General features: G+C 44.6%; 1 protein-coding gene across 1 annotated transcript in view; it reads right to left on the bottom strand.

Annotated features, from left to right (window-relative positions):
* Positions 1–27807, bottom strand: part of ntrk2a (neurotrophic tyrosine kinase, receptor, type 2a) — a 280149-nt gene that overhangs the window by 51373 nt on the left and 200969 nt on the right. The window contains exon 15 of the mRNA XM_068030046.1: positions 4465–4711. Within this exon, the coding sequence (XP_067886147.1) occupies positions 4465–4711 (247 nt within the window). The remainder of the gene's footprint in view (positions 1–4464; positions 4712–27807) is intronic.

Here is a 27807-nt window from a genome sequence, read left to right as displayed (position 1 = left end):
CCTCCTGAACATCATTGTGGGTGTACCTACTCCACACGGACTGCAGTGGTTCAAGAAGGTAGTTCACCACCACCTTCTCAAGGGCAATTAGGGATGGGCAATAAATGCTGGCCTTGCCAGCGACATGCACATCCCATGAACAAAGAAATAAAAAAAGGCTCCATTCGCAGCCGTCCTTTGCATGCTGTTTTTGCGCAGAAACTGCTGTGAGCCTCCTTTTGTATTTATAACATCCCTAAAAAAAACCACAGCAATTTCAATGATAAAACTGAGCCCTGAGCCCAGGGAATATAAGAATTACAGAACACATTGCTTTCTTAATTAAGATTTTATGAATTTGTTGGAGAAATCAAAACAATGAGCTTACATTAGAAGGAAATTTCAAGTATTATATTAAAAACATCTGTAATTCTGTAATTGTCTTGGAATGAAACTGCTGTCTGAATAAATAAATTATAGATCTGCTTCAGGCAGTTAATTAAAGACTCACAGCTGATTTCTGAAGTTATGGATGAAGGAGATGTGTATTAATGGACAAGATAACCACTTTATTTCATAAACACATGATAGAAGCTATTGTGCATTCATAAAATTTGCTATTAATTTAAGCAGTGGATCTTAATCATATACTTGACAAATCATTTCCTCCTTTCTGCCTCTTCATTACTTCATCATTACAGCTCTTACATCAGTTCCACATACAACTGTTACAACACCAGTGGCTTGCCAGGACAAACTTTTACCTCTCCCCTACTTTGGAGGATATCTAAAATACACCCATAGTAGTGCATAGCTGCTAGCACATAAATGTGGTGACATCCTCCAACCCCGGATGGGGTCAAAAGCAGATGTCAGCAGCGTCCAATTCACTGCACTCCCTCTGGTAGAGTAAGGCCAATGTTGTTATCCTCACTCCTTCTACGCATACCTTCCGCACTGCTGAGATCTGCAGCATCTACACTGACCTGATCAGAGGGTGTCTGATCTGTTTATTATATGAACAATGTATGAGTGGATAAATTTATCTAGATTAAAATTCCTCAATGAATTATTTTTGTCACATTGGTCCATGTTTGGATGGAATTCCTGTTTGCTATTAAAATTCAGTAGTTAATGTTAATGATACTGTTGAAATCAAAAAAGAGAATTGCATCTGAACAAATCAATGTGCTAAAAATAGCACACAGAAGAACTTTGACCCTGAACGAATTCTATATGATTGGTGTAATATCATTTTTAACATCTGTTCCTAGCGCCTATTCAACCCTCCTCCTTTCAGTTATATATTGCGTTACATGACAGCATCTACAGAGAATAAGAGAATTATAACCATTCTGTCATTGAAGGCTAAGTTGAAGTCACAGCCTTCAAAAGTACTGCTGATAAGTGAAACAACAGACTCTCCCTGCACACCTGTCACTAAAGGAAGACAATGATATGTGGATATGTTAAGGTGCTTTAATTAAAGATTCATATTTCACTAAAGTATGCTGGTTTTAGATAATACGGCGTTGAATATCCATTTTAAGCTGTTTTCCCGGAGTTTCCATGGCTCTTCCACTGAAGCAGACAAGTGGAAGAATCCCCATGGAAAATTATTAGGGTAATAAAACCCTGATACATCATTGCTGGAATTGTTAATAATAAAAAGCTTTCTAAAGGCAGAGGCCCTGGAATTCCTTGGCCTGGGGAGGAAGAGACACAGTGACAGTGCAAGCAGGGTGAGTCAGCTGGAATCTAGGGCAGGATCTGATTGCGCAAAGTCTTTGTCTCTTCACTTTGACCATTACAAAATTCTGTTGGGTGGTTGTAAGCACTTCTTGTTCTGCCCCACTCCGTGCAGATGCCAGTGGAAGAGGCAGTACCGGGGTTGCTAGAAATTCCACAGTTCACCTCATATGCCACCAACATGAAGCACACCAGCATACTGATGGAAACGGGGCTCAGAACTTCAGGATATACCAGTCTCCTAATGGCAACAAAGGATTTATTTTACATTTATATTGTATAGGTCTATTTCAGCTGGAACAGTCAGTCAGGTATCATAGTGCTGAGTTACCACTGTAAAGTTCATGGCCCCCTCACTCTACCATACATCTCACCTGATCCTGGGATTTGGACAGGGTCAGGGCTACAGAAGAATGGTGCTTGGAGCCCCTGCTCTACTATATTTCCAGAATGGAGTGCAGCTCCATCAAGTTTGGACATTTTAGAGGTTTTAACAATTGATGCTTACGAGTATATTTTCAGCCTTTTGGGCCCTGCATGTAGTCAGGCCCGAGTAGCTGAGATCCATACTGATGCATCCTTAAGTCCACCTCTAGCACTTAAGCGCCAGCTGGAAGGTTGATGCTTTGTAAGATTTTTTTGGGTGCAACATACAGAGGCATTCAATATGACAAGGCCCTGATCCTTAGGATCTAAATTACACTGCAATCAGAAAACACAGCCAGGCTCCTTCTACAACTAGATTTGGTCTAAGTTGACTCATCTGTAAATGTATGGTTCTGTTTAGAAGGAAATTAGTTGTAGGAAAAAGAAAATAAGAACTTCTTGTTAACGGCGGGGCAGGGTGTAACATTACAAATTTGTACTTCTGTCGGAAATCAAGTTTGTGATATGTACTCTTAAGAGATGAGACTCACAAACAGGAGCACAGAATTAAAAATGACTCTCTACAGGTTCTGCAATGTGTTTGAATGGAGAATTTGCTTAATAATTATATGACCATTGGTATGGTGTGCATGGTCTTCTTGGTCATGAGAAGTTTCTTTAGCGTGGTTCTATACTGGTTTGGTCTGTATCTTAGTCAGTCTTCCCTGTTGACTAATTTTATTGTGGAACCCTTGCTCTATAATCTCCTCCAGCCCCACAACCCTCCAAGATATCTGACTCATCTAATTCTGGGCTCTTGAACATTCCTAATTTGAATTGTTCCACCATTGGTGGTTGTGCCTTCACCTGCCTCGGCCCTAAGCTCTCGAATTCCCTCCTTAAGCCTCTCCACCTCTCTACCCTCTTTCTTCAAGATGCTCCTTAAAGCTTACCTCTTTGACCAAGCTTTTGGACAACTGCCCTAATATTGTCTTATGTGGCTCAGTGTCTAATTTTGCTTTATAATGCTCCTGTAAAGCACCTTGGGATGTTTAATTATGTTAAAGATGCTATATAAATATAAGTTGTTGTTGTTCTTGCTATTCATATACAAGATATGGGCATGCCTATTTCTTGCTAATGTCTGTGTTATGGTAAAGGGGCCATTCCCAAATGTTAACCTGTTTTTCCTCTTTTCAGGTACTGTGCATATCTGGCATTTTCAATTTTTAAAAATTTCTGTTTAATGATTGTTATATTCGAATCACATCTGTTAGTTAAAATTAACAATGCTGAATGTTGTTCTGAATGTGATGTAACACAACCACTAAAGTACAGGGGATTATGGCTCAAAATCAGAAATCTTTCAGAGTCAGATCTGGTGGACAGCTTTGAAGTAATAAAGGTAGAATATCCGCTTTTGATTCAGGGTGGGACGTTCCACCACTAAATCCTATCTAAGAACAAATAAAAGGAATCACATGCATCAATCAACCGAACATCAACTTGAATTTGAAAACATTCCAGTTGAACATATCTGAATTCTATGCAGGTGTTTTCAATGTGCTTGTTTTGTTCTATTCAGATCTAGATGGATGTTTGGTTGGTTAAGAGTAGCTACAGTTTTTTTTAATGTGTGTAGCTGGAGCTATAAACTGCAATTTAGAAAAGAAAAGTTCTATATTTCTGTCCAATAGAATCAGATTGGTCCAATGAACACATCTGTCAGTCAGCAAGTCAAAAGTACAATAGCTGAGAGGGAATTATTTGTGAGTAACAGGTCAGTTGTGTCAAGTTGGTTGTGGTGATGTCACACAAGCTGCTGTAGACAGCTTGGCGGTTCACAATGGGCAACTTTGATGTGTGCAACAAGCTCTAGCATGTTTGGACATAAGAACATTGTTAGTTAAAATGAATATTCAGCTTTGCAAGCCTGTTCCACCAGTCGATTAGATCATAGCTGATCTGTATCTTAACTCCATCTACCCACCATGGTTCCACAACCCTTAATTCCCTTGCCTAACAAAAAGCTATCAATCTCAGGATTGGAATTTTTAATTAATCTAGCCTCAACAGTTTTTTTGCAGGGAAAGTGTTCCAGATTTTCAATATCCTTTGTCTGAAGAAGCGCTTCCTGATATCATTCCTTAATGACCTAGCTGTAATTTTAAGGTTATACCCCTTTGTTCTAGACTCCAACACTGCTGTTTCTAGCATGTTGCAGATATAGCCACTGCTACAGTAACAATGTCATGACTGAATTATAATGGAGATTTACTGTACTAGAACATGTTAACTAATTCATTTGTTCGGTGCTTAATTTCACAGATCAGAGAATAATTGTAATATTGTAGTTAAATGACAACTTACACTTACCCTATAGTAGTCTGTGCTGTACACATCTCTGGACATGCCAAAATCTCCAATCTTCACCAGCAAGTTTTCTCCCACTAGACAGTTCCGAGTAGCCAGGTCACGGTGAACAAAGTGCTGAGATGCCAGATACACCATCCCTGCTGCTATCTGCATGGCAATATGTAGCATCTGCGACTGAGTCAGTTCTGCCATTCTGTTGCATTGGCTGTCACTGAGGAACACAGCATCAGGTCCATGAGACCTGGAAATTCAACAAAAGGGCATTAAGAAGGATTAGTATTTGCAAATTAGTATGTTGGATTGATGGCGATCTGGGATTCACTGTGAGGAATCACAACTGTGAACCCGTATTCTTTCACACAGCAGTACACTTCCTCTCTATCATGTGCATATTTCTTTACTTCTGTGCAGGACAGAAAATGTAAAGTCTGATTGAAGTGGAGGTCATACAGCAATGTGTCTCTTTAGCAATAACTAAAATTAACTGTAATTACAGTCTAATTATTCATAAAATCTTCCAGTTGATCTGAATAATTTGAAATGTGGCATTGGACACAAACTAATGCAACCGGTCCTGAAATAGTACCCTCATTAAGAATGAAAATGTGTGTTTGGGAAAGGAAATGTGTATTTGTTTATGATTGACTAACTCAGCAAGTTCCCTTTAAGAATAAAATGCAAACATATGAATAAATACAATTGTTTTTACCATTTGGTGAGGGGGGAGGGGGAACACAGAAATGTTCTAAAAATTGAGAATAATTGTTTTTAAAAATATCACACTAGGTCGCTTATCAAAAGTCATAAGTCTGGTTGCTGTTTCAACATGACAGAAGTGGAAAACTTAGAAAAATGTGCATATACTTTAGAAACGTCTGTTTTGCATCATATTGCGCTCATGATAAATTAGCATTAGTGACTTCAAACCAACCTTTTCCCATTTCAAGTAATGAATATGATCAGCACACATGGAATGACTTGGACTTCCCTAAGTATTTTCTTTAGTTGTGCTTTGTTTCTTCATAGGAAGATTATTTACAATTTGTTTAATTCTTACTCTGCTCAATGAGCAAACACTGCACAACGCAGAACAAATCTATGACTAGAAATTTAGGAGTGAATGGAAAGTCAGCAAGGATGAGCAAACAACTTGAATCAAATCACTGCTTTTCAAAAACATACTTTTTTAGTTTTGTAAAAATGAGGTAATATTTTTGTTGAATTAACTAACACCTTTAAACAATGTTAATAATTTATAGTCATCTGTAGAACTGGTGAAGTCACACACAATAGTTACAATGTAAATACTAATATCCCCTGCTATTGGTATTGCTTGAGCAGAAAATGAGATATATCAATTGTATTTTTGCTTTGGTCACCAAAACATTATTCAGGCTTGCCTCAGTGGTAGCACTGTTGTGGGGGAGGCAGAGAGTCCTGGGTCAAGCCCCATCCTGACATTTCAGCATGCAATCTTGGCTGACACTACATTGCAGCACTGGTTGAGGGCTGTCTTTTGAATGAGATGCTGAACTGAGGCCCCATCTGCCCTCTCAGTTGAATGTTAAAGTTTCTAAGGCACTATTCAAAGAAGAGCAAGGAAGTCCTTCTAGTGTCCTAGCCAATATTTAACACTCAACCAACATCATTGAAAATAGGTTATTTGGTGATCTATCTCATTGCTGTTTCATGGATCTTGCTGTGTGTAAATTAGCCACTGTGAGCTGGATATTGGCGGTGTAGCAGTGCCCTCAACAACAGGCCAGAAAGCCAGGGACAACTCCGCCTCAGCTGTTTGGAGGAGCTCTGGGCAGATTCTATGGCAATCTAGCAGCTAGTGAACTGCCGTCAGGGCTCCCATCCCTTTAAGGGATGAGAACCTGCCTCCAAGAGCTGCCAGCCAATCAGAGGGCCAATAGATCTTCAGTCTCAGCAACGCCACTGGGAGCGGTGGCCACTGTTGGGACTGTACCCAGCCAGGAGAAGCAGCATGGATGCCACCCTCAGAAGAACATATATAGGGTCGGGGTTGCTGGGCCAATCAGGCAGGGGGCGGGGGTAATGGTGGTTGGTGAGAGCAGGGGTTGTTGCCACTGGGGTGGCCGATGCTGCTGGGTGGCCCCTCTGTGGGAACAGGGTGCCCAATAGAAGGACTTGCCCTGAGCCTGCGGGGAGGCCAACAGGATTTACACCAGGCAGTCTTCCCTTGTGGCAGATGGCCCACCCGTGTCTGGTAAAATGCCTTTAATTGGCCACTTAAGTGGCTCAATTGGCCACTGGGTGGGTGCTGTCCGCCACCTTCCCCATCACTGGAACGATGCCATGGTGGCAGGAAAGTGATGGGCACACCACCCCTTACCCTCCCTCCCGATTTTTCAGCACCCCGTCACCGCCTCCTGTCCTACTTCTGCAGGCCCCAGAAATTGCCTTGGACCCAGACAAGAGGTAGGTGAGGTAGGGTTGCTGGGGCCATTCCAGAAGGCCCTGGCGAGGAGGTGTGGGAGGGTGGGCATTGTGCAAGTGGAGGGGTCTCCAGGGAGGTGGAGTTTTTCCCAGCAGGGGCCTCCATGGGCCACACATTCCCCATGGAGGAAAAGCCCACCCCCAAGCCTGCAGCGGGGCGTCTCGTATTCCTGGGTGACCTCCCCGCATGGTGAAGGCATCCCCACCGCTGGTTAAATCCCAACGGCAGGGGGAAGAAGCCCTCAAGTGGTCATTGTTAGGCCACTTAAGAGCCTCAATTGACCTCTGGATAGAAAGGCTGTCATCGGCCTATCCCACCCCTGGCAAAATCGCTTGGCGATGGGCCCACTGACCCCAACATAATGTCACAATTCTATGGGCCCCTCCGCCTCCAAACCCTATTTACTTGTACTCTTTCAGTTTAGTATACTGTATTCACTGTTTACAATGTGGTGTCCTCTACACTGGGGAGTCTAAACACAGACTGGGTGATCACTTTGCAGAAAACCTCCCTTCAGTCTGCAAGTGCGACCCTGAGCTTCCTGTTGCTTGTCATTCCAATTCTCCACCTTGCTCCCATTCTGACCTTTCTGTCCTTGGACTGCTACAATGTTCTAATGAAGCTCAACACAAGCTCGAGGAATAGCAACTTATCTTTCGAATGAGCACTTTACAGCCTTCCGGACTCAACACTGAGTTCAATAATTTTAGATCATAACCTCTGCCCCCACTTTTTTCCTTTTTTAGTGTTTTTTTTTTGCTTGATGCTTTTTTTCCTCCACCCCTTGTTTCTTTCTTAATCCCTTAATCACAGTGGCGCAGTGGTTAGCACTGCAGCCTCACAGCTCCAGCGACCCGGGTTCAATTCTGGGTACTGCCTGTGTGGAGTTTGCAAGTTCTCCCTGTGTCTGCCTGGGTTTCCTCCGGGTGCTCTGGTTTCCTCCCACATGCCAAAGACTTGCAGGTTGATAGGTAAATTGGCCATTATAAATTGCCCCTAGTATAGGTAGGTGGTAGGGAAATATATAAGGACAGGTGGGGATGTGGTAGGAATATGGAATTAGTGTAGGATTAGTATAAAAATGGGTGGTTGATGGTCGGCACAGACTTGGTGGGCCGAAGGGCCTGTTTCAGTGCTGTATCTCTGCATATCTACATACATATACCTTTACTTTATATTTGGACAGCTGCGATCCTGTCATTTACATTTCATCCAGACACATCTTTAGTTTCTTCACTTGTGCCATTATCACCTGCTTTGGCTTTGTACCATGAAACCTTTTGCCATTTAATCTCTTCTGCCCTCCAACCTATCACAAATCTTCCCTTTTGTTCTTTGTTCCCCCGCCCCCCACTTTTCACTTGCTCAAAACCTATAGCATTTCTAACTTTTGCCAGTTCTGATGAAAGATCACAGAGACCTGAAATGTTAACTTTGTTTTTCTCTCCACATATGCTGACTGACCTGCTGAATATTTCTGTTTTTGTTTCATATTTCCAGCATCTGCAGTATTTTGCTTTTGTGTTACCTGCCACTTGTCAGTTCAAGCCTAGATGTTACCAAGTGTACTGTAAGCTGGCATGGGCTACTCCATTGTCAGGATAGTTGTGAATGGAGCTAAGCACAGTAGACTCTAGAGTGAATGGCTCTACTTGTGACATGACAGATGTCATTGATGAAGCAGCTGAAGATGGTGGGGCAAAGGACACTGTCCCGAGGAACTCTGGCAGTAGGGTTCTGGGGCTACAATGATTGGCCTTCAATAACGACAGCCAGCTTCCTGTGTGCCAGGTATGACTTCAGCTATTGGAAGGCTTTGCCTTTAACCCCCTCACTACCCCCATACCCCCCAACCCCTCCACCCCCCACCACCAGTGACATCAGTTTTGCTAGGATTGGTGCCACACTCAGCTAAATTCTGCCCTGATTTCAAGGAGTTGGGGGTGGGGGCTACTCTTCACCCCTCCTCTGAAATTTAATTCTTCTGTTTGATTCAAGGCTGTGATGAGGTCAGGAACAGGTCGTTTCTGGCTGAATCCAAATTGAAGAGCTGGCAAGAACAAAAGGCACAAAAGAGAAAGATAGCACTGAAACTGCTGGCTCACATCATTTCTGTGTTAAGTAACATCTGTCTTAATACTTATGAGCAGCATGTGTTGAAGAATGGCAACCTTCTGGCATCCTGCGGTTTCCTATGATTAAGTGACGCTACAAACCTTTCAAGGAAAGCAGGTTTTATTCAATGTCACAATAAAATCTGATGAAAATAATCCTCACTGTATTTTCCAGTGGTTCTGGAGGCTTCCAAAGTCATGAAATTAATAAATGCTGTAGACATAAGAAAGAGAAAGAACTTGCATATGTATAAGTGCTTATATATTCTTTGGATATCCCAAAGCGCTCCACAGTCCATGAATTACTTTTGAAATGTACTCACTGTTGTCTTGTAGGCAAAGACAGTTACCGATTTGTACACAGCAATACATTGAATGACCAATTAAACTGTATTTATGATATTGATTGAGGGATGATTGTTGTCCAGGACACTGCTCATTTTCAAATAGTGCAACAGAATCTTTTACGTCCATCTGTGGTCTCGGTTTGATGATTTAAAGATGGCGTCCCTAACAAAGCAATACTCCTTCAGTCCGACACTGTAGGTTGTATACTCAAATCCTTGAACTTCTGACTGACAGCTGAGAGTGCCAGCAAGCTGGCAGTTCAAATATTAGGACAATCAAAGTCTCACAGTGAGGCATCAAAGGCTATCTAGAAATACATACTTTTCTAAAAGAACACAGTGGGCCACCAAAGAAGCAAACATCTCAGCTATACGGCCTTCTGGAATTTTCATTAATATAATGCTTGAGACATATAACCCCCAACTTTAAAAATGAAAGGCTGCTTCAAGTTTACTGTACAATGCTTGCCAACAACAGATTCTTCAGAAATATAACCAATGTCTCTTCAGAAACACAGCCAAAACAACACTGAGGTTGAATGAAAGATCAAATTATTTACATCAAAAGGTTCAAAGAAAAAGTAGTTGTGGATGTGCTGAAATGATTGGGCTGAATTTAGTTGTGCTGGTGGGGCTCCCGGCACCAGGCCGAAAAGAAGGTGGGAACCATGCCACTGCTTTTTGGAGCCCTCCTCCCCCACCCCACCCCACCCAACGCAATACTACGGCGTTCAGGCACTTTAGTCAACTGTGCCCCATACTGCAACCAAAAGGGATTCCACTCCCTCAACAATCTGCTGGCTTGGGACCTTACACAGTGAACCATGCAGGTCAATGCCCAGTATCCTGATGACAGTCATGATGTCTTCATTCTGCGGCAATCAGCTGTGCCATTTGCTCTCATGACTGCGAGGTTGTGCAGCATGCAGCAGACCACCATAAATCAAGGCACCTGCTCTGCCGAGTACTGCAGGGCTCCTCCAGAGCAGTCCAGGCAGTGGAACCATTGTTTTAGCATGCCAATTCAACAGCACCACAAACCAAAGGGTGGCTACTGGGTGACAAGGGGTATCTGCTGACTGCTCTGACTCTGGTGAACAACCTGTGCACATGTGGGCAGCATGCATAGAATAATGGCCATGCTGCCATGCAAAATGTGGCAGAGCTGTCCATTGGCATGCTGAAACAATGCTTCCACTGCCTGGACCACTCTGGAGGAGCCCTGCAGTGCTCACAGAGCAGGTACCATGATTTATGATTGTTTGCTACATGCTGCACAACCTCACCATTATGAGGGCACAGCCCTTATTACCAGATATATGGCAAGCAGCTAAGAAGCAGGAGGAGGAAGAGGAGGAGGAGGAGCAGGAAGGTGAGGAGGAGGAGAAGGAAGAGGAAGAGGAAGAGGCAATCCAGGCAACCTCTTTCTGTGTAGGCTGCAGCATGGCTGGTGGAAGGCTGCTGACTTTCAGTTGGGGAGACTGTAACTGACCTTGGAGGACAATCTCTAGCAGGTCTGGGCCTAGAAGGCTTGGCCTGGAACTGCACCATTTCAGCATGGCCAGTAACAGTATGGGCTGGCTGGCTGGCAGATAACAGCAAGGACACTGGTGGAGTGACAGTGGTGGGAGCACAAATGCTGCCATCCTTAGAGAGGACAGCTGGTTCATGCTCCATGGGGCGACTGCCACTCCCCCAGGGTGGTGCTTCAGCAATCCGAGTAATCTGTTGGAGAACAGGTTGTTGGACTGCTGTGACACTCAGCAAGTCCCTTTGAAACATTGGTATCTGCAGCCATGATGGCAGCAATCTGAGCCTGCAAGGCAGAAAGCTGAGCTTGCATGAAAGCAGTCTGATCTTCCGCTGCAGTACCCATACATGGCGGGGATTCTGTTTATGCTACATTGGAAGCTGAGATATTGGCTATCAGACACTGCATCATGATTGTGTCTACAGGTTACTAACCACTTCCATACTGGTAAGGATGGGCTCCAAATTCTGTGGAAAGCCCTGCACAAATTTGGTGCCAGACTCTTCCATGCTCTTTGGTATTGACTTTCTGGCAGGACTGTACCAAGCAATTTATTGTGCATACCTATCAGCCTTCCTCTGGAGCCTACTCCATTGAGCCCTCTGCAGCAGAACCTATGTGAGTTGGCACTTCCACTACCCTTTCCCCATGCTCTGGCTGCAGGCTACTTGTGCCTGGTGTCTCACCATGTGTATATCCTGCCTTGAAGCTATCCTCTAAAGTACACACAGTATCAGTATCTGAGCTCTTGCCTGCAAGTGTGAGATCAAGTGACTGTGCTTCTTCATCATCACTTTCTTCTTGCTCTTCCACCTGCTGCTCCTCCACCACTGCTTGGTAAGGTTTCAATTCTTGGGTATCCGAAAGAGGAAAGGCACAAAGGTAGGATTGTGGTGAGGGGTGGGGCCGTGGGAAGGGAAATGGTGCATGCTTACAATATCTACAGCTTGTAAATCAGAAGAGATTGGGGGATGAGGGGGAAGTGGGATGTGTGAAGTATTAGGAAGATACTGTCATCCTCTCTCACTTCAGCCCTGCCGCTGGCCACGACCTCAGTAATGTTTGCTCCAACGAATGCGAGCACTGTGGAGGCAATGACATGCAACCACGCCTGTTACCCCACAGGTTAGCACCTGCTGCCTCCAGTTGTGTGGCACGTTGTCCTGGAAGAGAGAAGGAAGTATGTTAGTGAGTGTGTTGCCATGTGTATCGGTGACGTGGCTGTCACGATTGAATAGCTGGCAGTGTGTGCAAGTTGTGAGACGTGGGTATGAGGCTTGCAGCAGTGCTAAGAAGGTGAGGTGAAGCTATGAATGTGAGGTATGAGTCATGAGTTGTAAAAATTGTTGGTAGGTGAATGATAAGGGTGTGGTGAATTGAGCAATTGCTGAGGCTAGCGGTGCAGTTGGTAGCATATGGCATTTGAAAATGCATTCACAGACCTCAACCACTCGTGTTTAATTACTGAACTTTTTGCGACTGCATCCAGGTTCTCGGGGCTTGACTTCTGGCCTCCATGGCTATCTGATTCCACTGGCTTCTGAGAGTTTGTCTGGAGGGCTTCCTGGCCCCCTATGGATAGAGCACATCTCTCGTGTTCTGCACTTCCTTCACCAACGCCTCTAGTGCATCAGAATATCTTCAAACCCGCTTTCTCCCATGTTGTGCCATTTTAGTGTCTTTCCCAAGTCATAATCAGTTGCAGAATGACTTCTAGTACCTGCTCCAGCCACAATGCACCTCCCCTTTAAGAGCCCCAGGCTGACTTTTAGTAGTGCAGGCTAACATGAACTGCTGTTAGTCTCTCACAATTTTGTGGCCCCTTGCTGAGGCATGAATCCACTCAACAGCGTGCTCAGCACTAAGTTGGCATGCTGCCTGCATCACAATGAGCGCAGGTTAATCCTGCATCATGATCTCTGTACCCATTATCAGGACTATCAAATTTAGCCTCCAAGATGTTCTACTTGGATTAGAATTTAATATTTGAATATGTTGCTTTGATGAGGAATTTTATACAAGGTCTCTGGGAAACATTTTGGTATGTTGTAATTATTTGCTTGGATCAAATATGAATATTCCTTTACAGACTTATGATGTGGACTGCAATAAATTTTACTAATTGTAAGAGCATGTGGCTGTCTGGTTTTATGTATATGAGGGATCATTTCTTGAAAATCCCCAGATGCAGATCAAAAGTAAGATGATATATAATATGGTTTCATTAAAAATTAGTTTAGTTAATATAATATTCGTAGCTTTTTGCCTTTTTTATGTGTTAGAAGTTGGATCTTGTTCTGCTCGTTTAACAGGCAAAAAACAGGCACAATGCAGGCTGATTTTGATGACCAACATCCTGTGCCATAAGAACAGTTACAGGATGCCCACCCTGATATTGGATGGGGCCATTTTCCAGGCATCTGTGGAAGCCTCCTAAAATAGGTGTTACATACATAAATAATGGGCTTACTGCCTGTTTTAGTCTCCTTGCAGAAATTAGACTGCGGTGAGCAGAGCAGGCACCGGGCCTGGTCAGTTCAGGATTCTTCAGTGGCAGCCGAAAAATGGCTATTTTCCATTGACAAAATTTTCAAAAGCCACTGTCATGAAACCAGGAGGAGCAGCAGTGCTCCCCTGACTCCACAGTACTCACAACCGCCCCTCCCAATTGCTGCTCCACCCTCACCTTCTGAGATGTACAGTTAGGCTGCTGCCAGTGAGGCACATGGCCTGATATTCATGTAATTAAAACAGATGAGCTGCCTGTCGAAGGACAATAGGTGCCAGTAGCTCATCCTAATAATGCAAATGAGACCTGAGGTCTTTGTGGGCTGGCCTTGGGCCTCATGGTTTGGGCGCACTTATGATGCGCCTCTGGTTATGTGCTCAAAAATGGACCATGACCAATTTTGCTCCGATATGTCTCTATATTTATGGTATAAAAATGGTAAAATGATGAGGTGGCTGAGTGGTTAAGGCGATGGGTTGCTAATCCATTGTTCTCTGCACGAGTGGGTTCGAATCACATTCTCGTCATCTGTTTGTTTGGGTGGCGCAGTGGTTAGCACCACAGCCTCACAGCTCCAGCGACCTGGGTTCGATTCTAGGTACTGCCTGTGCAGAGTTTGCAAGTTCTCCCTGTGACCGCATGGGTTTCCTCCCACAGCCAAAGACTTGCAGGTTGATAGGTAAATTGGCCATTATAAATTGCCCCTAGTATAGGTAGGGATGCGGTAGAAATATGGGATTAATGTAGGATTGGTATAAATGGGTGGTTGATGGTCGGCACAGACTTGGTGGGCCGAAGGGCCTGTTTCAGTGCTGTATCTCTAAATAAATAAAACTGTGACTATACGTCTGTAACCAAAGGCAGTTAAAAAAATGTTTGCTTTAAGGAGGAACCCTTTAAGCCATCCTCCTTTTCCACTGACATCATGTCATGGGTTATAAAGATAATCCAAAGAATCTATTCAAAGGTTACTTTGCCAGTAAATAATATGACTATAATTATACTAATAAATGGAAATTATGTTGTTCCTGACTGTTTGAAAATGGATATTTTCAACCATTTTTTGAGAAAATTATCTAAGTGACGAAATGACCAAGTCAGTTTGTTTCTTTAGGATTACACTGGCAATACAGCTTATACTTGAAGACCAGCACACAAACAGCTATTACATTTATAGGGATATTTACCACTATAACGACAGGATAGTAGAACCTATGAGGCTAAAATGCACAAAATGGTTGATAATGAATCAACTGTCTGTTTTACACCCTATCAATAGAAAATAAAATCAATCAGGGTGTAAAACAGGATGTCAATTCACGATTGTCCAGTTTTTGCTCTCACCAAAGAAAATTTCACCTATATTTTATATTGGTTATCAAGAAGACTAGAATTTAATAGGGAAGTGTGGCATATTTTTTTTTTTTAATTTTATTTTATTTTAGAGATACAGCACTGAAACAGGCCCTTCGGCCCACCGAGTCTGTGCCGACCATTAACCACCCATTTATACTAATCCTACACTAATCCCATATTCCTACCACACCTGTCCCTATATTCCCCTACCACCTACCTATACTAGGAGCAATTTATAATGGCCAATTTACCTATCAACCTGCAAGTCTTTTGGCTGTGGGAGGAAACCGGAGCACCCGGAGTTGGGTTTTCGTCGGGTGCTCTAGTTTCCTCCCACAACTAAAGACTTGCAGGTTGATAGGTAAATAGGCCATTGTCAATTGCCGCTAGTGTAGGTAGGTGGTAGAAGAATGGTGAGGACGTGGTAGGGAATATGGGATTAATGTAGGATTAGTATAGATGGGTGGTTGATGGTCGGTACAGACTCAGTGGGCCAAAGGGCCTGTTTCAGTGATGTATCTCTAAACTAAACTAAACATCCCCACTTCTGACCTTATGATTGAAGGAAGGTCATTGATGAAGCAGCTGAAGATGGTTGGGCCTAGGACACTGCCCTGAGGAACACCTGCAGTGATGTCCTGGAGCTCAGATGTTTGACCTCCAACAACCACAGCCATTGTCCTTTGTTCTAGGTATGACTCTAACCAGCAGAGAATTTTCCCCCGATTCCCATTGACTCCAGTTTTGCTAGGGCTCCTTGATGCCATACTTGGTCCAATGCTGCCTTGATGTAAAGGGCAGTCACTCTCACCTTACTTCTTTTTTCCATGTTTGAACCAAGACTGTAATGAGGTCAGGTGCTGAGTGGCCCTGTCGGAACCCAAACTGGGTATCACTGAGCAGGTTATTGCTAAGCAAGCGCTGCTTGATTTTTTTTAATTCATTCATGCGATATGGGTGTCACTGTCTAGGCCAGCACTTATTGCCCATCCCTAATTGCCCTTGAGAAGGTGGTGGCGAGCTGCCTTCATGAACCGCTGCAGTCCATGTGGGGTAGGTATACCCACAGTGCTGTTAGGAAGGGAGTTCCAGGATTTTGACCTAGCGACAGTGAAGGAACGGCGATATAGTTTTTTTAATATATTCTTTCATGGGATGTGGGCACCGCAGGCCAGGCCAGCATTTATTGCCCATCCCTAATTGCCCTTGAACTGAGTGGCTTGCTAGGCCATTTCGAGGGCATGCAAGAGTCAACCACATTGCTGTGGATCTGGAGTCACATGTAGGCCAGACCAGGTAAGGACATTAGTGAACCAGTTCCAAGTCAGGATGGTGAGTGACTTGGAGGGGAACTTGCAGGTGCTGTTCCCATGCATTTACTGCCCATGTTCTTGTAGTTGGTAGAGGTCGTGGGTTTGGAAGGTGTTGTCTAAGGAGCCTTGGTGCATTGCTGCAGTGCACCTTGTAGATGGTACACACTGCTGCCACTGTGCATCAATGGTGGAGGGAGTGAATGTTTGTAGATGGGGTGCCAATCAAGTGGGCTGCTTTGTCCTGGATGGTGTTGAGCTTCTTGAGTGTTGTTGGAGCTGCACCCATCCAGGCAAGTGGACAGTATTCCATCACACTCCTGACTTGTGCCTTGTAGACAGGCTTTGGGGAGTCAGGAAGTGAGTTACTCGCCTCAGTATTCCTAGCCTCTGACCTGCTCTTGTAGCCAGGGTATTTATATGGCTACTCCAGTTCAGTTTCTGGTCAATGGTAGCCCCCAGGATGTTGATAGTGGGGGATTCATCAATTGTAATGCCATTGAATGTCAAGGGGAGATGGTTAGATTCTCTCTTGTTGGAGATGGTCATTGCCTGGCACTTGCGTGGCGCAAATGTTACTTGCCACTTATCAGCCCAAGCCTGGATATTGTCCATGTCTTGCTGCATTTCTGCACGGACTGCTTCAGTATTTGAGGAGTCACGAATGGTGCTGAACATTGTGCAAACATCAGCGAACATTCCCACTTCTGACCTTATGATTGAAGGAAGATCATTGATATAGCAGCTGAAGATGGTTGTGCCTAGGACACTACCCTGAGGAACTCCTGCAGTGATGTCCTGGAGCTGAGATGATTGACCTCCAACAACCATTTTCCTTTGCGCTAGGTATGACTCCAGCCAGCGGAAGGTTTTCCCCCTGATTCCCATTGACCTCAGTTTTGCTAGGGATCCTTGATGCCATACTCAGTCAAATGCTGCCTTGATGTCAAGGGTAGTCACTCTCACCTCACTTCTTGAGTTCAGCTCTTTTGTCCATGTTTGAACCAAGGCTGTAATGAGGTCAGGAGCTGAGTGGCCCTGGCGAAATCCAAACTGAGCATCACTGAGCAGGTTATTGCTAAGCAGGTGCCACTTGATGGCACTGTTGATGACACCTTCCATCACTTTACTGATGATGGAGAGTAGGCTGATGGGGCGGTAATTGGCTGGGTTGGACTTGTCCTGCTTTTTTTGTACAGACATACCTGGGCAATTTTCCACATTGCAGGGTAGATGCCAGTGTTGTATCTGCACTGGAACAGCTTGGCTAGGGGCGCGACAAGTTCTGGAGCACAGGTCTTCAGTACTATTGCCGGAATATTGTCAGGGCCCATCGCTTTTGCAGTATCCAGTGCCTTCAGTCGTTCCTTTGTAACATGTGGAGTGAATCGAATTGCCTGAAGTCTGGCATCTGTAATGCTGGGGACTTCAGGAGGAGGCCGAGATGGATCATCAACTCGGCACTTCTGGCTGAAGATTGTTGCAAATGCTTCAGCCTTATCTTTCGCACTGATGTGCTGGGCTCCTCCATCATTGAGGATGGGGATATTTGTGGAGCCACCTCCTCCAGTTAATTGTTTAATTGTCAACCACCATTCACGGCTGGATGTGGCAGGACTGCAGAGCTTAGATCTGATCTGTTGGTTATGGGATCGCTTAGCTCTGTCTATCGCATGCTGCTTACGCAGTTTTGCACGCAGATGGTCCTGTGTTGTAGCTTCACCAGGTTGACACCTTATTTTGAGGTATGCCTGGTGCTGCTCCTGGCATGCCCTCCTGCACTCTTCATTGAACAAGGGTTGGTCTCCTGGCTTGATGGTAATGGTAGAGTGGGGGATGTGCTGGGCCATGAGGTTACAGATTGTCGTTGAGTACAATTCTGCTGCTGCTGATGGCCCACAGCGCCTCATGGATGCCCAGTTTTGCATTGCTAGATCTGTTTGAAATCTATCCCATTTAGAACGGTGATAGTGCCACACAACACGATGGGCGGTATCTGCAATGTGAAGGCGGGACTTCCTCTCCACAAGGACTGTGCAGTGGTCACTCCTGCCAATAATCATGGACTGAAGCATCTACGGCAAGCAGATTGGTGAGGACAAGGTCAAGTATGCTTTTCCCTCGTGTTGGTTCTCCCACCACCTGCTGCATACCCAGTCTAGCAGCTGTGTCCTTTAGTACTTGGCCAGCTCGGTCAGTAGTGGTGCTACCGAGCCACTCATGGTGATGGCCATTGAATCCCCCACCCACAGTACATTTAGTGCCCTTACCACCCTCAGTGCTTCCTCCAAGTGTTGTTCAACATGGAGGAGTACTGACTCATTAGCTGAGGGAGGGCAGTAGGTGGTAATCAGTAGGAGGTTACCTTGCCCACGTTTGACCTGACTTCATGGGATCCGGAGTCGATGTTGAGGACTCCCAGGGCAACTACCTCTCTACTGTAGACCACTGTGCCACCACCTATGCTGGGTCTGTCCTGCCGGTGGGACAGGACATACCCAGGGATGGTGATGGCAGTGTCTGGGATATTTTCTGTAAGGTATGATTCTGTGAGTATGACTATGTCAGGCTGTTGCTTGACTAGTCTGTGGGAAAGCTCTCCCAACTTTGGCACAAGCCCCCAGATGTTATTAAGGAGGAATTTGCAGGGCCGACAGGGCTGGGTTTGCCGTTGTCGTTTCCGGTGCCTAGGTCGATGCTGGGTGGTCCGTCCGGTTTCATTCCTTTTTATTGGCTTCGTAGTGGTTAGTTACAACTGAGTGGCTTGCTAGGCCATCTCAGAGGGCATGTAAGAGTTAACGACATTGCTGTGAGTCTGGAGTCACATGAAGGCCAGACCAGGTAAGGACAGCAGATTTCCTTCCCTAAAGGACATTAGTGAACCAGATGGGTTTTTACAACAATCGACAATGGTTTCATGGTCATCATTAGACTAGCTGTTAATTCCAGATTTTTTTATTAATTAAATTCAAATTCCACTTTCTGCTGTTGTGGGATTCGAACACATGTCTCCAGATCTATACCGTGGCTCTCTGAGTTACTCGTCCAGTGATAATACCACTACGCCACCGCCTCCCCAGATCAGGGGCTGAATTCTCCCACAGAGGCAGAGGCAGTCTAGTGGGAAACCGACTAAAGTCATGCTTTTCAAGAGGGTGAGCCCTTAACTGACATGGAGACAGATTCCTTGTCCAATTAAAGGCAGTGGGTGGGCTCTCAAAGCTGGAGGGCTAATCAGAGGCCTTCCAGCTTCAGAGCAGCACCTGGCTGCAGTACAAGTATCTGTGAGGGTGCTTCAACAAGAAGGTGCACTCTGAGACTCTTTTTAAAAATGAATTAAAAAAATACAAAAAGCAGAACCCAATAGGGGTTGGGAGGGAACCCCTCTACAGGGTGGCCTTTGGCTGTACCCCTACCCAGACAGGCAGGGAGGGCCTGTAGGCCTGCCAGGAGCACTGGCATTTTAGCCTGCCACTGGGTGCCCACCTCCAGGCAGTTGATCTGCCCCCACTTCGCATTGGGAAACTGGAAGCTGACTGGAAAATTCCAGTTGGCCTCCATTACCTACCTTTAACAAGGTTCTTACCCAACCTAATTGCTTGCCAGCCTCGTGGGTAAAATGGATGAAGTTGGGAACAGAGTTGAGAAGCCAGCATGCTGGCTGGCTTCATAATTTTTGGGTTCCGTCCGCCTCCGTTCCCGACATCAACAGGGCCTGAAAATTCAGCCCCAGGTGTGTGAATATGTGTCTCCATGTGAAAATAAGGTTTATTACATTAACCAATTGCTAGTGTAATTTCACATTGCTCCATCCCAATTTCTTTTGATCCATTTCCACTGTATTGCTTTCCCTTCGATCTGAAACATTGGGCTGAATTTTACCTCTCAGACCTGCTCGTGGCAGGGGAGGCCAACAGCACATCTGGAAAAACCCAAAGGCTCGTCAGTGGCTTTTTAACATAGCCATTGTGTTTGCATCTGACTTCTGGGTTTCCCGACCAATTAGAGCAGGCAAGCGTGATGGCGAGTTTTATCAGTCTATTTCAGCTCCACTATTTAAAGGGACCTGCAAGGGTCAGACTTGAAGGATAGTAAAGATTTGTCAACAGAGCCAAAACCTGCTGAAATGGAAGCTCAACGTGACAAGGCAGCACCACACTTCAGCGATGAGTCTGGAGATGATGCTGCGGGATGTATTGGTCTGCAGGGAGATTCTGTTCCTGTAGACAGGAGGAAGTAAGCAGCCTTGGAAAATAAGCAGGTGTGGTTGAAACTGGCAGAGGAGGTCAGTAGCCAGAGCATGGCGCCTCACTCCTGGATACAGTGGCACAAGAGGTTTGATGACCGTATCAGAGCAGGAAAGGTGAGTGACACGGCACATTCAAGTACAAACCCCTTCAGTCTGTCTTCCCCAGCCTTCTCCTGCATATCACTCTTCAGACCAACGCACCTTGCAGGTGCACCCATTCTCTCAAAGCACCCCCTCACATCCCCATCTGACTAGCCACCGTTGCCACTCACCCTCGCCTTATTGCAATGTCACACCCATCCCTCACAGTGACCCTCCACAAATGTTGTCCTTCTATCCTTTCAAAACATTTCACTCCTCACACTTATAGGTCTCTTCTTTCTCTCCTTGCAGGAGCAGATCAACAGGAAGAGACAAAGAACCAGAGGGAGTTCCTGAGTCATTTGCACATAGACAGCTGCGGAGGAAGCAGCCCTGGAGATCAGCCAGGTTTCAGAGTCCTGGTCATTGGAGATGGAGAGATGGAGAGATGGAGGTTTTCCAGATACAGTGTGAAAGAATTAAATGTAACACAACAAGAACATAAGAAATAGGAGGAGCAGATCATAAGGCCCCTCGAGCCTGCTCCGCCATTCAATACAATCATGGCTGATCTTCTGTCTCAACTCCACTTTCCTACCCACTCCCCATATCCCTTGATTCCCTGAGAGTCCAAAAATATTGTCCATCTCAGCTTTAAATATACTCAATAATGGAGCATCCTCAATCCTATGGGGTAGAGAATTCCAAAGAGTCACCACACTCTAGGTTGAGAAATTTCTTCTCATCTCAGTCCTAAATGATCAACCCTTTATCCTGAGATTGTGCCCCTGTATTCTAGATTCCCCAACCAGGGGAAACAACCTCTCAGTGTCAACCCTGTCAAGACCCTTCAGAATCTTGTATGTTTCAATGACATCACCTCTCATTCTTTGAAACTCCAGAGAGTGTAGGCCCAATTTACTCAGCCTCTCATCCTAGGATAACTCCCTCATCCCAGGGGCCAATCGAATGCAACTTTTTAAAAAATTCTTTCATGGGATGTTGGCGTCGTTGGCAAGGCCAGCATTTGTTACCCATCCCTAATTGCCTTTGAACAATTGAGTGGCTTGCTAGGCCATTTCAGAGGGCAGTTAAAAGTCAAGCACATTGCTGTGGGTCTGGAGTCACATGTAGACCAGTCCAGGTAAGAACGACAGATTTTCTCCCCTAAAGGACATGAGAGTCATAGAGTCATATAGCACAGAAACAGGCCCTTCAACCCATCGTGTCTGTGCCGGCCATCAAGCACCTAACTATTTTAGTCCCATTTTCCAGCACTTGCCCTGTAGCCTTGTATGCTATGGCATTTCAAGTGCTCATCTAAATACTTCATAAATGTTGTGAGGGTTCCTGCCTCTACCACCATTTCAAGCAGTGTATTCCAAATTCCAACCACCCTCTGGGTGAAAAAATCTTTCCTCAAATCCCCTCTAAACCTCCTGACCCTTACCTTAAATCTATGCCCCCTGGTTATTGACCCCTCCGCTAAGGGAAAAAGTCTCTTTCTATCTAACCTATCAATGCCCCGCATAATTTTGTATAGCTCAATCATGTCCCCCCTCAGCCTTCTCTGCTCTAAGGAAAACAACCCTAGCCTTTTCAGTCTCTCTTCATAGCTGAAATGCTCTAGCCCTGGCAACATCCTGGTGAATCTCCTCTGCACCCTCTCCAGTGCAATCACATCCTTCCGAGAGTGTGGTGTCCAGAACTGTACAGAGTACTCCAGCTGTGGCCTAACTAGCATTTTATACAGCTCCATCATCACCTCCCTGCTCTTATATTCTATTCCTCGGCTAATAAATGCAAGTATCCCATATGCCTTCCTAACCACCTTATCTACCTGTGCTGCTGCCTTCAGTGATCTATGGACAAGTACACCAAGGTCCCTCTGACCTTCTGTACTTCCGAGGGTCCTACCATCCATTGTATATTCCCTTGCCTTGTTAGTCCTCCCAAAATGCATCACCTCATACTTCTCAGGATTAAATTCGATTTGCCACAGCTCCGCCCATCTTACCAGCCCATCTATATCATCCTGTAATCTGAGGCTTTCCTCCTCACTATTTATGACACCACCAATTTTCTCCTCACTATTTATGACACCACCAATTTTCGTGTCCTCTGCGAACTTACTTATCATACCTCCTATATTCATGTCTAAATCATTAATGTACACTACAAACAGCAAGGGTCCCAGCACTGATCCCTGCAGTCCACCACTGGTCACAGGCTTCCACTTGCAAAAAACAACCCTCAACCATTACCCTCTGCGTCCTGCCACCAAGCCAAGTTTGGATCCAATTTGCCAAATTGCCCTGGATCCCATGGGCTCTTATCTTCTTAACCAATCTCCCATGAGGGACCTTATCAAAAGCCTTACTGAAGTCCATGTAGACTACATCAACTATTTTACCCTCATCTACACATCTAGTCACCGACTCGAAAAATTTAATCAAGTTTGTTAGACACGATCGCCCCCTGGCAAAGCTGTGCTGACTATCCCTGATTAATCCCTGTCTCGTCAAGTGGAGATTAATCCTGTCCCTCAGAATTTTTTCCAATAGTTTCCCAACCACTGACATTAGACTCACCGGCCTGTAATTACTTGGGCTATCCCTGCTACCCTTCTTGAATAATGGTACCACATTCGCTGTCCTCCAGTCCTCTGGCACCTCTCCTGTGGCCAGAGAGGAGCTGAAAATTTGTGTCAGAGCCCCTGCTATCACCTCCTTTACCTCACATAACAGCCTGCGATACATCTCATCTGGGCCTGGGGATTTATCCACTTTTAAGCCTGCTAAAACATCCAATACTTCCTCCCTTTCAATATTAATATGTTCAAGTATATCGCAATCCCCCTCCCTGATCTAGACACCTACATCGTCCTTCTCCATTGTGAAAACAGATGAAAAGTAATCATTTAAAACCTCACCTATGTCTTCCGGATCCACACACAGATTGCCACTTTGGTCCCTAATGGGCCCTACTCTTTCCCTGGTTATCCTCTTGCCCTTAATATACTTATAAAATGCCTTAGGATTTTCCTTTATATTGACCACCAATGTTTGTTCATGTCCCCTTTTCGCTCTCCTAATTACTTTTTTTTGTACCCCTCTACACTTCCTATACTGCTCTAATGCCTCCACTGTTTTCAGTGCTCCAAATCTGCCATAAGCCTCCTTTTTTTCCCTCATCCAATACTCTATATCCCTTGACATCCAGGGTTCCCTGGACTTGATGGTCCTACCCTTAACTTTAATGGGTACACGTTGGCTCTAAACCCTCACTATTTCCTCTTTGAATGACTCCCACTGAGCTGACGTAGACTTTCCTACAAGTAGCCACTCCCAGTCCACTTTGGCCAGATCCCGTTTTATCAAATTGAAATCGACCTTCCCCCAATTCAGTACCTATATTTCTGGCCCGTCTTTTTCCTTTTCCATAACTACCTTAAATCTTAGAGTTATGGTCACTATCCCCGAAATGCTCCCCTACTGACAATTCTGCCACTTGTCCGGCTTCATTCCAGAGGATTAGGTCCAGTACTGCCCCTTCTCTTGTCGGACTTTCTATGTACTGGCTCAAAAAGCTCTCCTGTATGCATTTTAAGAATTCCTCCCTCTATAAGCTTTTGGCACTAAGACTATCCCAGTTGATATTAGGTAGGTTGAAATTCCCTACTATTACCCTATTATTTTTACACCGCTCTGAGATTTGCCTACATATCTGCTCCTCTATCTCTCCCTGACTGTTTGGAGGCCTGTAGTACACTCCCAGCCAAGTGATTGCCCCCCTTTTGTTCTTAAGTTCTACCCATATGGCCTCATTTCAGGAACCTTCTAAGATATCATCCCTCCTTACTGCAGTAATTGACTCCTTGATCAACAATGCAATACCACCTCCTCTTTTATCCCCTCCCCTATCACGCCTGAAGTTTCTATACCCTGTAATACTGAGTTGCTGGTCCTGCCCCTCCCTCAGCTATGTCTCTGTAATAGCAATAATATCATAATCCCATGTACTAATCAATGCCCTCAATTCATCTGCCTTATTAGTAAGATTCCTTGCATTAAAGTATATGCAATCCAGCCTTGCATTTTATACTTGTGCCTCAACAGGTCTATATTTGCTCTGCCTTCCAGACTGACTCAGTCTCTCTTCTATATTTGGCTGTGCCTCACCCGCTACTGTACCTCCACTCTGTATCCCATCCCCCTGCCAAATTAGTTTAACCCTACCCACCCCCCCCCACCACCACCCCCGCAACAGCACTAGACATTAGTGAACCAGTTGGGTTTTTACAACAATCAATGATAGTTTCTTGGCACCATTACTGAGACCAGCTTTCAATTCAGACTTTTAATAATTAATTAAATTTAAATTCCACCAGCTGCCGTGGTGGGATTTGAATCCATGTGCCTACGGCATTAGCCTGGACTGTACTTCACTGTACTGCCTCCAATGCAAGTAGATCTTTCCTTAAATATGGAGACCGAAACTATGCATAATACTCCAGGTGCAGTTTCAGAACCAGAGCCCTATACAATTGTAGCAAGACTTCCATATTCTTGTACTCCAATCCTCTTGCAATAAAGGCTAACATACCAATACTTTCCTAATGGTTTGCTGTATCTGCACGTTAACTTTCTGTGTTCCTTGTACAAGTGCATCCAAGTCTCTCTGAACATCAACATTTACAAATTTCATGCATTTAAAAAAATATTCTACATTTCTATCCTTAATACCAAAGTAAATAACCCCACACTTCCCCACACAATACTCCATCTGTCACGTTGTTGACCACTCACTTCACCTGCCTATATCTCTTTGCACCCTCTTTCTGTCTTCCTCACAGCTTACATTCCCACCTAACTTTGTATCGTCAGCAAACTTGGAGACATTATTCTCGGTTTCTTTGTCTAAATCATTAATATAGATTGTAAATAGTGAGGTCCCGGCACTGATCCTTGCAGCACTCCACTAATTACAGCCTGCCAACTTAAAAATGCCCCACTTATCCCAACTCTCTGCTTCCAGTCCCTTAACCAATCCTCCATTCATGCTAATATATTACTCCCAAACTCCATGAGCCCTGATCTCGCATATTAACCTTTTGTGTGGCACCTTATCGAATGCCTTTGGGAAATCCAAGTATACTACATCCACTATCTCCCCTTTATCTACCCGACTAGTTACATTCTCAAAAACTCTAATAAATTTGTTAAACACAATTTCCCTTTCGTAAAACCATGTTGACTCCATCTAATCATACTATGATTTTCTAAATGCATTGTTAAGACTTCCTTAATAACATATTCCAGCATTTTCCCAGCAACTGATATCAGGCTACCTGGCCTGTAGTTCCTTGTTTTCCCTTTTCCTCCTTTCTTGAATAGAAGTGTTACATTTGCTAACTTACAATCCACTGGTACCATTCTAGAATCGAGGGAATTTTGGAAAATCATAACCAACGCATTCACTATCTCTGCAACTGCCTCTTTTAGAATCCTAGGATGCAGGCTATCAGGTCCTGGGGATTTGTTGGCTTTTAGTCCTTAAGTTTCTCCAGTGCTTTTTTTCTGCTGTAATTAATTACCTTACGTTCCTCACTCCTGTTAGCCACTTGGTTACTCATTATTTCTGACATGTAATTTGTGTTTTCTACTGTGAAGACAGACACAAAATATGTGTTCAACATCTCTTCCATTTACTCATTCCCCATGATAATTTCTCCTGTCTCTGCCTCTAAGAGTCCAATGTTTACTTTAGCAACTCTCCTTTTTGTATACTTGCAAAAGCTCTTACACTCTGTTTTTATATTCCTGACGGGTTTACGCTCATTATCTATTTTTTCCATTTTTGTCAACTTTTTTTTTTTAAAAACTTTCTCAGTCCGCAGACTTACTACTTTTCTTTGTAGTATTACAAGCCTCTTCTTTTAACCTAATACTATCCTTAAATTCCCTAGTAAGCCACAGATCGATCTTTCTCACTGAGTTTTTATTTTTTAATGAAATGTATTTTTCTTGGACATTTTGAATCATTTCTTTAAATGTTTCCCACTGTTTATTTACCAAACATTTTAGTCTATTTACCCAATCAACCTTACCCAGCTCTCCCCTCATACCTATGTAATTGGCTTTGTTTAAGTTTAAGATTCTTGTTTCGGACTGGGCTATGTTGCTCTCATGGCATACAACACTCCCTCATGTTGACGTGATATTACCATGGAATTAAAAATGATAATGAGCATAATGATGACTTAGAACCCTCTCACCTTGTCAATTCTAATGCCTTTCTTCTCCCACAGGTACTTCAAGCATCCTTCAGAGGTGGCGTGGAAGGAGAACAAAGACTCCTCATAGGAGGTCACTCACTCTGAGGAAGCACTGTCACACCCCTCCACCAGCTCAGATATGCAGACCTCATTGGAACCTCCAAGACAGGTAACCATGTTGTCACATAGTGAATTACATACTACTAGTGAGCAGGTGCAGGTGGTGGAGTCAGGCACAGCAGTGGAGAGTCCCTGTCAGAGGGCATAGGGCCCTCAAAGCTCTGCTCAGCTGGATGCAGTTGCTGAGTCTCAGGGTTCCTCCATCAATAGGACCATCCTGGACCAACAGCAGAAAATATTTTTTTAAATTCATTCATGGGATGTGGACATCGCTGGCCAGGCCAGCATTTATTGTCCATCCTTAATTGCCCTTGAGAAGGTGGTGGTGAGCCGCCTTCTTGAACCGCTGCAGTCCATGTGGGGTAGGTACACTCACACTGCTGTTAGGAAGGGAGTTCCAGATTTTGACCCAGCGACAGTGAAGGAACGGCGACATTGTTCCAAGTCAGGATGGTGTGTGACTTGGACGGGAACTTGCTGGTGGTGGTGTTCCCATGCATTTGCTGCCCTTGTACTTCTAGGTGGTAGAGGTCATGGGTTTGCAAGGTGCTGTCTAAGGAGCCTTGGTCCGTTGCTACAGTGCATCATGTAGATGGTACACACTGCTCCCACTGAGCGTCGGTGGTAGAGGGAGTGAATGTTTGTTGATGGGGTGCCAATCAAGCGGGCTGCTTTGTCCTGGATGGTGTTGAGCTTCTTGAGTGTTGTTGAAGCTGCACCCATCCAGGCAAGTGAAGAGCATTCCATCACACTCCTGACTTGTGCCTTGTAGATGGTGGATAGGCTTTGGGGAGTCAGGAGGTGAGTTACGCGCTGCAGAATTCCTAGCCTCTGAGCTGCTCTTGTAGCCACGGTATTTATATGGCTACTCCAGTTCAGTTTCTGGTCAATGGTAGCCCCTAGGATGTTGATAGTGGGAGATTCAGTGATGGTAATGCCATTGAATGTCAAGGGGAGATGGTTAGATTCTCTCTTGTTG

Source organism: Heterodontus francisci, chromosome 4, assembly GCF_036365525.1.
Source record: "Heterodontus francisci isolate sHetFra1 chromosome 4, sHetFra1.hap1, whole genome shotgun sequence".
Taxonomy (NCBI): domain Eukaryota; kingdom Metazoa; phylum Chordata; class Chondrichthyes; order Heterodontiformes; family Heterodontidae; genus Heterodontus; species Heterodontus francisci.
This window is presented reverse-complemented; position numbering and strand designations above follow the sequence as displayed.